This window comes from Thermobia domestica, chromosome 3 (genome assembly GCF_964235325.1).
Source record: "Thermobia domestica chromosome 3, izTheDome1.hap1.1, whole genome shotgun sequence".
Classification (NCBI taxonomy): Eukaryota; Metazoa; Arthropoda; class Insecta; order Zygentoma; family Lepismatidae; genus Thermobia; species Thermobia domestica.
Window position 1 is genome coordinate 26,654,998 of NC_137456.1, and position 13,521 is coordinate 26,668,518.

A 13,521-nucleotide genomic window follows, 5' to 3' on the forward strand; every position below is an offset into this window, starting at 1 on the left:
AAGTGGAAAAAACCAAAAAGAAAAAAGAGCGACTAACATGGGAAACGAATTCGTGTTGTAAACTTGCCTGCTACCGTGCCAACGCACTGACTGCTATGCTACTCAGTCTAATCCGTAAATAGGTATACACTTTTTTACTCTTGAGGTCGGTTTTCAGACGACATGGATTGCACCACTAGTCCTGTTGTGCTTCGACAACCAATGCCTGTTAATAGAAACCTGTGACGGGTGAACTAGATATTACAAGCACCGGAGTTGTGGTATATAATCCTTATAGTCGCAGTGTTTGAGCACTGACCTCCAGAGAAGAAGTGTGTGGTTGTTTCTTGTATTCGCCTGGCATCAATCGATGGGATTTATCATGGTGCAGACATTTTGTATCATAATAGCATACCAAAATACCATAATCCTAAGCGGTTAGCGTACGCGCCTTTGGCGTTGGAGACCCGGGTTCGGTTCTCAGCGGGACCTCATGTGGTTCGGATTCCATATTAATCAGTAGGTCCCGTGTCATATAACCTCGCTGCTGAAAGGGGCGTTAAACTCAAAATCAATTTAACTCAAAATACCATAATCTATGAAAATATCCACTGAAAAGTGCATTGCTTCTCGAATTATTACTGGAAACTATTGGATGTTCAGTTGGAGTTTGAGGAATTAAGTAACATACAGAAAACCCGATGACATTCTGCCAATTCGGTGTTCTAATTTTAAATTCGGTATTTTGAGAAATATTTTTCGTGTTGTTTTGCGTTGGTGAACTAACTAGTTTTGTGTAATAGAGTTTTTTTTTTTTTTTTTTTTTAACACTCCTGGATGACATTTTGACATAGTATTATTTATGACCTATATTGGTATATTGCATTTCTAGTAGTAGTGTGTAATACAAATATTTTTGAAGTTGCACATGCAGAACGCTATTTCAAGTATTTCACCTACAATTATTCACATATTGGAAGAAGTGAAAATAAATTAAGTAGCGATTTCTAAATAAAAGTGAAGTGGATTCAGAATTAGTTTTAATGTTAATTCGTATCTAGTTTTATATTTCCGGAGTGGCTCCCTGTAGAAAGAATCAGGTGCCATTTTAAGGGTGGTAACTGGCTAAACATCCAAAAGACACTGAACTAATAATGAAGTATAATACGGAATACTTTCTTCAAGCTTACCTGATGACAAGTAAGTACTATGTGAGGGTTTTCGTTTCACATTTATTTTTGTGGACGCTCTCGCTTTTGGTGCGAGTGGTCCCGGGTTCGATACCTGGTGGGGACACGGTTGAAAATGTGTAAAACGCTTTTTCAGGCCAGCCATCCTGAATGAGGTTTCCCTGGGTTTTCCTCATTCACAGCAGGCAAATGCCGACATGTTAGCTAACTTACAGATCCCAGGCTGCTTCCTTCCTTCCCCAATCCCTTCGTCATTCCCTTTCCCCGGATTGTGTGCTCGTCGAGGGAAGTCATCCCTCATACGTGATGGGCTAAATGGCCGTAGATGCCGCAAGCCCAGAAATCCAAATCCTAAATCCTAAAATCGTTTCAGATTTAAAAGAAAAAGAAAAGTTTCAGTGCTACTCGTAAGGTAGCATAACATTATCAGATCCCCATTGTGTATAGAAACAAAATATCATTGCCTGTAATCATATGTTTCGGATTGTGGGCAGATTTGAATCTTGCTTAAGCAAAATTCTCTCCTAGACCTTATGACTGGAATACTGATATAATACTGACATTTAAAAAAAAATAATAATAATAATAATTAAATCAGTTACTTGATACTTATTTCATTTTATTAGGATGTACGTTTAATTAAGAATTTCATAATCACATGAAAAAAATTTCGTTCTTAAGAGTAATGACACAAATGAAAATGATGTGGTGGCTTGGCTCAGTGTTGAGGAACGAATCGAATATAAAGAAATTATTCATTCTAGCATTAGTTTACCTGCAAATGTTGAAAAGAAAATAACATACAAAGAGTGAAAAAGTGATAGACTGTACCGGGACTCGAACCCGGGATCCGGTGCGAGCGGTCTCGTGTTCGATTCCCGCTGGGGGCACTCGGTCGAAAAAGTGTAAAACGCTTTTTCAGGCCAGCCACCCTGAATGAGGTTTTTCCTGGGTTTTTTCTCATTCACACCAGGCAAATGCAGGGGTGATACCTAACTTATAGGTCCCAGGCTGCTTCCTTCCTTCGCTAATCCTTTCTTCTTTCCCTTTCTCCGGATTGTGTGATCCCCGAGGGACGTTATCCCTCAAAGCGTGAAGGGCTAAATGGCCTTCGATGTCGAACGCCCAGAAATATAAATCCTTAAACCCCTCGAACCCGGAATCCTCGGCATACCGTTCTGATGCTTTAACCACTAAGCCACCCAGTCCACCTCCCAGAACAGCCAAATACTCTCTCAGTCCTGTAGTCGGTACTCTCCACTCAGACCACATGGCTTGTACCACAGTCTAGCTGCTGTGCTTGGACAATCCAATGTCCATATATTAAGATCACCTTTTGAAGGTTGTGATTTCATACACATAATAATGAAAAGAAGAAACAGCCGATTTAAATTTATTTTGAATTCACACCTATAGAAGATTTGGTGTGTAAAAATGAGTTTAAACCGGTTGTTTCCTCTTTTCATTGATGTATATATATGCAAAAGAAAACTTCGAATATTTTCATTCGTCAGGCAGAAATAACATAAATGTCAGCTGAGAACAGTCCATGAAGGACTCTGATTGATCTACACAGTGTCATCTAAGAGGTACGGGTCACCGCATTGATTTCGGTGCCATTTTTTGTGGCTTTTCTTGAACCGTAGTACATATTTTTTCAATTCACGGAGGTAGGCCAACACCCATAACTTTATGGTTCCACAGGAATTAAACTCGGGATTGAATATATACGAGCACACTCCATCAAGCAAGAGAATACAGTTTATAAATGGAATTTGAAACTTATTTGGCATAATTGTTGTGGTTTTTAAAAATAAATGAATTAGCGTTACATGTTGATGTTTATATGTATATGGTGGTTCACCTTCGTAATAAAATTTCTGAATCCACTTCTGTATTTGTAATTTGATGGCTTGTAGTGTAGCTTACTGCTTGTATGGTTGGTGTCTTATCATTGTGTTCCTCGTCTATCTCTTTGGTGATTTGTTTCACCCTTGCACCTTTGTTGGGAATCCATTCCTGCCCTGGGTGAATTTTCTGCATGCTGTGTGAAGGATGGTGATGCTATCCAGGATGAAATGATAGGGGTAAGACTGTTGATTTGTATAATTTTTATATATATGAGATTTGTTTTAGATAAAATTTCAACAGTGTCACTTCACCTGAAAGAAATTACTTGGTTTCTTGTATATTATACGATGAATACAAAGAAAGCAGAATGACATACAGTACATAATTTTAAGTAATGTGTTAAGTGAGTCTGCCTTACATAATTGGTAAAATAGCACAGCAGTTATCATCATCATCATCAATATTGTCGTTGATGGCACATAACAGGCGCATATTTAAAGGTTTCTATGCTTGCGGTCCTTCGTCATTAATATTATTGTCTTGATGTGACAATTACCGCTTAGTATCATTCAGATAGAAATGAATTAAGTTACGTTAAAACATAAAAACATGCTATGCCTTACGCGCAGTCAAGTTGAACAAAAAATGTTTATTGAAATCAAAACGTTCAAAAATTCAGTATTAGTTAGCACGGCTTATTGTTTTTCTGCACTAGTATGCTTTTTTTTTTTTTTTTTAATCTATGAAATAAGATTTTTTTACTTTTTTCAAAATAGTATGATACGTATTATCTCTTGATCTACGGACAATTTCTTGAGTGTTCACGTGCATTTTTGATTCAAGTCATAGTTTGTGAATTGATTACGTGCATTTTTGATGCAAGTCATAGTTCGTGAATTGATTTCGATTTCTAAAACGTAACTGTTGTAACAATAGTTCATATATTACGCTTTTTATATACTTCTCTATGGACAGTATTATATAGAATGACTTTGGAGATATAAAAAAGAAAAATAGTAAAACAATTATTTCGGAACCTAGATCTCTTTTTAATTATTTTAAATATGAAATTTTATTTCTCGTATTTATTAATTTTATAACTGTCAGCAGTTAATACAAGGAACATGAAATGGAATTGTAAAAGTCGATCAGAGACTATTTTCATATGTACGAGGCACGTCCACAAAATAAGTGTACTAGGACCCTCGTGGGTAGAGGGAATTTGTTATTGCTATGTTGGTCACACTGACGTGTAGCTTAGCTCCTCCCCTTTCCAGTGAGCTCAATCACGCGTCAGTACGACCGAAACTATGGCCACAGTAACGTCTGTCTTGAAAGATGTCGATGAAATTTGCCGCCAAGTGCGAGATCCGCAGCGTCATCCGTTATTTCGTTGTGAACGGAAAATCTTTGTCTGAAATTTTTAACGAGATCAAAACAATTGAGAAGGACAATTCAGAACAACAGGAGGGAACTGTTGACGAAGGGAGTCTGCTTTCTATACGACAATACCAGACCGAATACGGCCAATGCAACAACATTTTGGAGTCATTCGGATGGGATGTTTTGAAACACCCCGCTCATTCCCCTGACCTGGTGCCTTCAGACTATCGTCTGTTCTCGTCCCTGAAGATGCACGTGGTTGGGGAAAAAATTCAACTGACGAGGAGGTGAAAGTGGAGGTGAAGAATTGGGCAAAAGAGGTGGCGGCAGACTTCTTGGAAAAATAATTCACTTAGGTAGTGATGTAACCTTGTAAATGTTTTGTTTTAAGTAAATTTTTTGAAACCTACAGAAATCTAGTACGCTTATTTTCTGGACGTTCCTCATACTATCTCAACATTAGCTTGATGAGACGAAAAAAAAAAAAAAAAAAAGTCTTGCAGAAATCTTAGGATGATTGGTCGCGAAATTGGAACTCGGGACCATCTATTGCGAAGCGAGAAGAAAACAGTCCATCTATGCCCGCGTTGTCAAATTATTGTACATCCACCCATTATAACGTAAGACTAGTCCGTGTCGGTAGGCTGTATTACTTTTTATACTATTGATTATAGTAGCATAAAGGTAATTCTTTCATGATACTGTAATAAATAGTTCGTGATTGAAGTTGCGTTGTCAACAAATTATTACTTTTGAGCCAATATTTTTTCATTGAATGTTAACTCCGGCTCACTGAGATTTGTTAAGAGCGTCAGAAACGGTACGGAACCGTTCGTATACCTTTTAACAAGAAAATTCTAAAACTGTGGGAGAAAGTCGGTCGATTTTCAACAGTTGCTGGCATTACGTTTGTAAATAAAGAATACACAATTGTGCTTACAATCACCCGTTGTCTAATTATCTTGATCATCATCATCTAAAATAATACTAAAACTGCAGAGGCTTTTGGCTATCGTTAAATTTGAGGTTTTGTTCAAAGTTCTGATCTCGTATCGCACGAAATCGTGTAGTAAGTACCGAAAAGAATTTGTTTTAATCAAAGGTCATATGTTACTCGAATAGTTGAAGTGGTGTCTTTCTTTACTTAAAAATTGGCCAAAATTCATTTTGAGTTTGTTTTTCTAAACATTCTATGGTAAGTGGAAAATAGTGTAGCTATTATGAGTGCTTTTTGCTAGTAATTAGTTTTTTTTTCTGCTTCTACTAACTTCCACTGACTGTTATTTCTGTATTATCATTAATACGAAATTTAAAACTATCAATTATAGTGGTACATGGATTTTGATACGCATTGTTTGTCTTGTTTAGATCTGTATTTCCACTGTGCGCATTTCTTGTGATAACTGATTACCTAAAAGAAGTAAAATCTATGTGCTTTTATTTTCAAGAGCTTTATTATGCTTATGTAATAAATTTAAGCTTTATTTAATATATTCTGTGTATCTGTGTATGAGAGAGAGGGGTTGTGGAAAATGCATGCCTTATAATTTAAATTTACTTATGGTGTCAATTGAATTAATTATTGGCTTAAAGACTTTAGTTATTTAGTTACTCACAGAATGGATGCCGCTATATATTTCTTTCGTTAATATCTTCGTATTGAGTGGGGAAATTTGGTACATGTTTCTGAAATTGGTGTAAAATAACGATATGTACGTTACAGAATACTGATATAAAATCGTCGTTGTGCTGGAAGAAATCGTGTAATATATATATATATATATATATATATATATATATATATATATATATATATATATATATATATATTATTGTTGTTATTATAGGTGATTGTAACTTTAACTAACCAAAGATTAAATTCTTGTAGTTATACGAGATTGTGTTCAAAAAAATGAATTTATCAAAATGAAATTAAATCTTTTAGTTTAACGTTCCACGGTTATGTCCTTTTAAGCTAAGAGAGACGATGATTAAGGCAAGTGAATGATGATGGAAAAATCGGGTGAATGAGAAAGTGGGAGGAAAACAGAAGTACCCCCTAAAAAGTCTCAGACACAATGTTACTCAGCACAAATTGATTTGCGCGGGGATCGAACCAAGGACCCCATGCACCAGAGATAAGCGCTTTAACACTGAGCCACCGTGTCCCCCAAGAGATTGTATTCAGTTGTAGAAGGAAATCATATAGGATATTAATGGCAATACGAAGAATTTTAAGGGGAAAGTATACGAAACAAAAGTAAATGAAAATAGGTGAATAAAACAACAGTATGTAAACGTATAAATAAATAAACGTTGCAGATACGTGTATGAAGCCGTTTTACTAACATTGAAAATTGGATTAAAAAAAAAAAAAAACTGTCATAACTTACATTTTAAACATACTATCAAATAGTGAAACTCAGAATATACCCGCATAAATTCAGTCGAGGTTGCTGATAGCGGAATTTAAACCCGAAACGTACTGATTATGGAACCGTTCTGACGACTTGTTAGACTTAAACTTTAATCGCAATCACTTATTTACAGACCATACTCAACAACGTGTGTGAATAGTATTAATATACAATCAAGCTGGTGTGGCAAAGCGATAGATATATGTTTTATCCTTCGAGTATGTTTAAGGATCTAGACAATAATGCAAAGCTGTCATAACGGTAAAAGAATAATAATAATAATAATAATAATAATAATAATATTAATATTAATAATAATAATAATAATGTACTCTGGAACAAATGCTGCTATCTGTGTATTATGAGTTACTCCTAGATCTTGTAAATTGTCTTCGTACAATAGAATCATTATAATAAGTAGATCGGTCATATAGAGCATAATTAACAAGTTTTCCGATACGGTTATAGGATATACAAGTTTAACAATTCGTGCATCACTTAGTGAATAGTGTATCTATATATAAATAAAAATGAAAATGTTTGTGATTTAATAACTCTTAAACACCCGACCGATCTCGATCAAATATTCAACATAGATGAAATTCGGGCTTGGGATGTGTTTTATCATTTCACTTTCACTGTTCAACTTAGGGGACGGGGAGGGGGGAATATATAAAAATGATCGAGAATGACCGATATTAGTGTCGAATCCATAGTTTTGGGGGTCGCTGAGACCAATAGTGACACTTCCGATGCCGTTTAAATCCAAATTCAGCCCTGCAACTTGGGAGAGGAGATGGGGAATATATATAAACATGATCGAAAATGACCAATATCAGAGAGCGCTTTAGTAATAATAAAAAGTGATTGATCAACAGAACATATTACTAATTTTTCTTATTTTAACCCATCAAACCGGATAATTGACCCTAATGAATGACGGATGTTTTCCTTTAAAGATGACAGAAATTCTGGCTATCTTTGTTTTAATACTTTGATTCGTGTTTCCTGTCCTAATACTGTAATGTAATGAATTATTTGTTATAGAGCTTCATTTTACAATACTTTGAATTTCATTTGTATTTAGAATTCAGAGATATTGCTCGTGTAAAATCTATTTTACGGATATTTATTTACTAGTTATTAATGTAGGATAATAGTATAGATCGGAATTCAATTCTAATATTTTATTGATGATTTCCTTGCAGAGATATTCAAAACGTAGATTATACAAGTAGCTGATGATTGTAAAGGACAGAATCAAATTCTAGTGTATTAGGTCTGGTAACTGCAGAAGTTGAAAAGTTGCCTTTGGTAGTAGTTCTATTAATATATCCCTTAGAATGAGTCTTTGAGCATGAGAGAGTTTCGTCCATGCCATGAAAAAGGATTTTTAAAATGGGAAGTTGAAGAAGGGTTGTGCTAATAATATAGTACGTATTTAGTTTTGGGTTTAAGCTCCATAATACCCACTTTTCAACTAAATGTTAACATTTAAACTAAAAGTCCCCTCCCCAAGTATTGTTGCTTTGTAGTATTAAACTACTTACAGTATTAACTACATGTTTGTACTCGTATCTTGTACAAGCTTTTGAGAAAAGTGTTTAACATTTATTTGGTGCTCTAACGAAATTATTGGGTAATCTAACGAAACGATTTTGCATCGTAGTGAAAATGTTGTAATTATAATACTCGCTTTTTGTTTGTGTTACTGATGTTAGTAAATTAAAAGTCTTTAGCGTTACAGGTCGTGAAGCATGATGGAAAACAAAATCAAGTATAATACTTACCATACTAAAATTTTCGTCATAGAAATTCCTGTCAGTTTGGTTTATTCTAAAATTTCCTACTCTATTCCATATAGAGGGTGTCTCAAAAGTCCCTTGACTTAAGGGTAACTCTGTTATTATCAGGGTTACAACAAAATATAAGAAGGGAATCCATCTCCAAATATGTTTTCAATTTAAAGTGAAGGAATTTTTTAAATCGGACAAGCCGTTTGGGCTGTACACTTTACGCGCCCAATGTTAAATGAAAATGCAACGTTGCCGTTTACCTGGAACCGTAACTGTTGGAATTAGTGTAGGTATGAAGGTTGGGTAGAAAGCGCTTGTGAATTAGGTACTGTACTATGTGTTGTTAAAAGAAGTAATACGTGCAAATAAAATGTAGATATATGATGAATGATTCAAACGGAGTTTAAGACAAGATATCGATATGCAAATAATGGAAAGTTAGAAGATAATTAGATTATATTTACGAAGGGAAGATACATTGAAGAAGAATAAGGTATTATATGATTTCGTCTACTTATGAGAAAGAGTGCAGGTGGCACAATAAAGACATTTGATGATAACGTAATTGACTTAACATTGCTTAATATCATTTTTGGTTAAGAGATTTTACTGCTCGGTAGAACTTAAAAGGAGTAAGATAATAAAACACACACATAAAATTGAGTAACAGTAACATGAGTGAATAAAGTTACTGTTTGAAATGGGGGCTGGTCATCGACACGTTAGCATATAAAATAGTAACTTCATTCACTTATGTAGTGGGTCCTGGTAAATGACAACGTTGCATTTTCATTAGGCACATAAAGAATCTATAGCCCAGGCACATAAAGAATCTATAGCCCAAACGGCTCGTCCGATTTAAAAAAAAAAAAAATCCTTCACTTTAAATTGCAAACATCATATTTGGAGACGGTTTCCCCTCTTACATTTTGTTGTAACTATGATAATAACAGAGTTATCCGATGTCAGGGGATTTGTGAGACACTCTGTATGTAATACAAAAGCTATCCCAAAACATTTGTCAGTGACGTTCGTATTTCCAAACAGCGCCACCAGGCGACTGGCGTGTAGTCTAACTCGTTGTGTAACCATAACATTACGAGTTCAGCAGCCGTATGTTTGATTTTTACACTAATGTGTGTTGATTTTTACTAGTTATAGATAAAAACGAAGCATCATTGTGCAATTCGATATTATGTTCGACGCGGTTTATGAGCCTGCGCGGCTGTTAAAGAGGTGAAGGACGCCCATAGAGAAGAATGTTTAAGTGAGTTGATATTATTCCGTTGGCGTAAAGCGTTTGCCGAAGATTGCGAGACAGCCTCACTAATCCCGCATGGTGGCCGTCCGCCAACGACGATTACTGAGCACAGTGGCGACGAAAAATAAAGGATACTATATATCGTATGAGTTCAGCCGAGCTCTTCCGATCTGAATCAAATTTGGCATGCAGGTGAACCTTGGCTTGACCTTCTATACAAACGTGTGAAATATTACGTGTGCAGGATTTTTGGATTCCGAGGTGTAGATCACCAGATTTGGGGTTTGGATTTGGGAAATTTTCGCAAATTAATTTAATAAAGATTTGCTTAAGAGAGCCAAAATGAACGGATTTTTGGCTCAATAAGGAAACTTATTATTATATATTAATTTGGGAGTTTACAATAGGTGGTGAGTTTAAAAAAAGAATTCAGTTCCAGATTTTGTGTTGTCTTTTCGATTTGAATGCTTTCTTTATATAATATATATAGCATGATGCACTTTATAAGATTATGACTTGAAGGAATGTGGAGCTTGCAACATTAATTGTATATTGTATTTGTAATTTTAAATTCATTTCATTTTTGATATTGTTTTTGAGCCAGTTTTGTTATGCATATTTCATTTATTTTTTATTAAAATACTTAAAAATAATTTATACTATTATTATTGCTTATTTGTAGTCATTGTTTAAGGTATAGAAGGAGTGTATTAAATTTCAATCCTATGTGCTAAATACGGCAACTTAAATGGAATCAGTAAATTTTAAAAGATTGTTGTGTCTTAATGCAAAACTAGAATTTTAGAATTATTAAAAAAAAAAAAAAAAAAAATCCAAAGATTGTGCCTTAATGCAAAACTAGAATTTTAGGAATGACTTTTAAAAAAATCCAATGCGATCTGAACCAATAATTAGCTTTTGGATCAGGGGTCACAAAATTTTTGAACGGCCCCTACGTCGAGTTTTCGTATTCTACGGCATAAGCACATCATAATGAGTTAAGTGATCGTTTATGTTTGGCTGTACTATATGTAGTTCTCCAGATATAAGACGTACAATAAAATTTTTGATTGAAATATATTGGATCTTTTGGTCCAATAAAATTCTCAGAGTTGTTTACGAGCGTTATGTATTTTCTAAAAGCCTTGCTACGTTTCCAGAAATATTGTTAGTTACTTAAACTTCGACGTCACTTTCACTACCGAGGCTGCATGAAACTTGAATCTATAGATATACATGACATCAGACCCACCTATGTTCCCATCAGGAGTCAAATCTAGATGCCCGCACAGAACACAAGAACGCCTACCTTTTAAGTTACTTATATTATAGAAGGGGTTGCTATACATTGTATGTTATTGGGTCATTTAATACGTAACGTCGTTTTCTATCACCAAGAAACAAACCTTGCAAGAAAATTCAATGAGCGCAAACGTTAGGTAAGGCGGCGTAATAGTCTCTCCCTATTTCCGCGAACATTTGCCACCTGTCAACTAGGTGTTGAATTCCAGGACGATAGAAGTCAGGGGTTTTTAATGCAAATAACTTGGACACTGGTGCCGCACATCGTCAGCATCACGCAGTTCCTTTGCATCAAGGTGGTTTTAGAGACTACAAAATAAAGTGAAATCTGTTGGTGCAGATCTATTGAGTACGATGCGTGGGAAAGATTTTGACATTCATATTTCGCTCACTTGGCACAGGTCATTCTTTCAATGTGTTGTTCCCGTGGGTGAGCACACTATGATTGATCCGTACAGGACGTTTTTCCGGCATTGCAGGCTGTAGCTGTACCAGCTAGTGTCAGTAGACCTTTGTCGTGATTTTTTTTTTTTTTTTTTGGTAAAGAAAAAGGTCTCGTTACTGTTCCTGCCGCAACTCCTTTTGGCACCAAACGATGTTAGTTATAGGGAGACATTAGGAAAAGGTAATTTGAAGTAAATTAGTCAAATAGTGTAGAAACTAACCTTTAAAAAAAAGTCTTTGCCATCGTGAATGTAGAAATATGAAATGAAAATACGAGTGTGACATGGGATATATTTATGAATTTTTGGTTACGTAAGTCTTAGATTACTTTGACAACGTTATCTTAATCTATTCTCCAATAACATTAAACAAAAATTCGCTCGAAAGTAAGGTATTTTACATTTCCAATGGAACTCGTGTCTTAAATAATAATGAAATCTTCGAGTTTTATGCCCGACGGTTATGCCGGCTAAGCTAAAGGAGACGGTGATGATGAAATAATGAAAGAAATGGTGAAATGAAGAAAGTGGGAGAACACCGAGAAAACCCACGCACATAGTATTTGTCCACCACAAAGTTTACTTAGCGCAGTCTGGGATCGAACCAATGATCCCGTGCACCAAGATTCTCTACCACTGAACCACCGCTGCCGTTGTGTCTTGAAAGTGTTGATGTGATACATGAAAAGAGATTGATAACGTTCTGTGGTTGCTTACAATGTTTATTACATATCGTATTATAATTTGTTACTGAATGATTTTGGTGGTACAGTTCGTTTTTATGTATTTTGTGATGTGTAATGTACGTATGTAGAAACAAAACTTAGCCTTTATAGAGTTAGAAATGAGAGGTTTGAAAATCATTAATAAAGAGGAACAAATATTAATATTGAGACATTGGATTTCTTTAGAAGTCGTATTATTTCTGCAGATTTTTAAAAATTAATGCATTGACTGTTTTAACAAATACGCAGTAATTTCTTGTGACGTATCTCTGAGTATCGCATAATCCAGGCACATATGGATTATGAATCAAGCCATATAATTCAGAAATGTACTCCTTCTGTACCTTTATTGGAATATGCAGCGTATTATGTGTAGTTAGAGTAGATGCAATGATTCTTTTTTTATTGTGTACTCTGATGTAATCTTCTGTTGCCTGAATTACGTGTTCACTGTTATTTTGTTTTCAAGATGCATAAGGAGAGTGACTTTGACGAAATGGCGGCGTGGCTAGAGAATAGGGTAAGTCTTCAATGAATTGTGAACGCATTGCTTGTGTGAAGTTATACTTTTTTCTTTGAATATACTTCTTGAATGATTAGTATTTCAAAGTTTTTGGTAATCTCGCTGCTAACGCAATCACATTGGATACAAGTTCACAGAATATTGAATACTTACAAAGTTTATCTACTTACTGACTTAAAAAAAAGAGAAGAAAAGAAAAGAAAAAAATTGAAAGTATCCCGAAAGTCTTTTGCTTCCGTGAATATGAAATGAGATACTGTCGTTTCGACAAGAAGAAATGCGAAAATTAGTTAATGGATGCCCAGATTGATTCTGAAAACTTCAGTGTCATAGAGTTAGTTATGTACCAGACATACATATGCTACAGTCACTGACAAATTAAATAATGCATTTCATATATAATTAGATGTAAAGCAGGGGTCCCCCATGCGGGGTGTCCACCGGGTCCAGATTCACCCTCGAACTTCGTAACTCTCATACGAGGGCTGATCAATAAATAAGGATCATAAATGAATAAAACATAATTACCTGTACTAATCCTCCAAATGTTGATGGCCTTTTTCAAAATAGTCTCCATTACATGCAATGCACTTGTCCCGACTTTCTTGCCAGTCATCAAAGACATACTGGAAAGCCATTTTTGGACAGATT

The 13,521-nt window shown here is 35.2% G+C and overlaps 1 protein-coding gene across 5 annotated transcripts in view; it reads left to right on the plus strand.

The window, feature by feature from the left end:
• Window positions 1-13,521, plus strand: part of LOC145680246 (TOM1-like protein 2) — a 172,184-nt gene that overhangs the window by 138,948 nt on the left and 19,715 nt on the right. For 3 of the 5 annotated variants that reach the window (XM_081750573.1, XM_081750576.1, XM_081750574.1), the window contains exons 10-11: window positions 3,224-3,256; window positions 12,817-12,867. The exons of 1 other annotated variant lie outside the window; for it this stretch is intronic. In XM_081750573.1, the coding sequence (XP_081606699.1) occupies window positions 3,224-3,256; window positions 12,817-12,867 (84 nt within the window). The remainder of the gene's footprint in view (window positions 1-3,223; window positions 3,257-12,816; window positions 12,868-13,521) is intronic. One more of the 5 variants, XM_081750575.1, reaches the window with a different exon arrangement.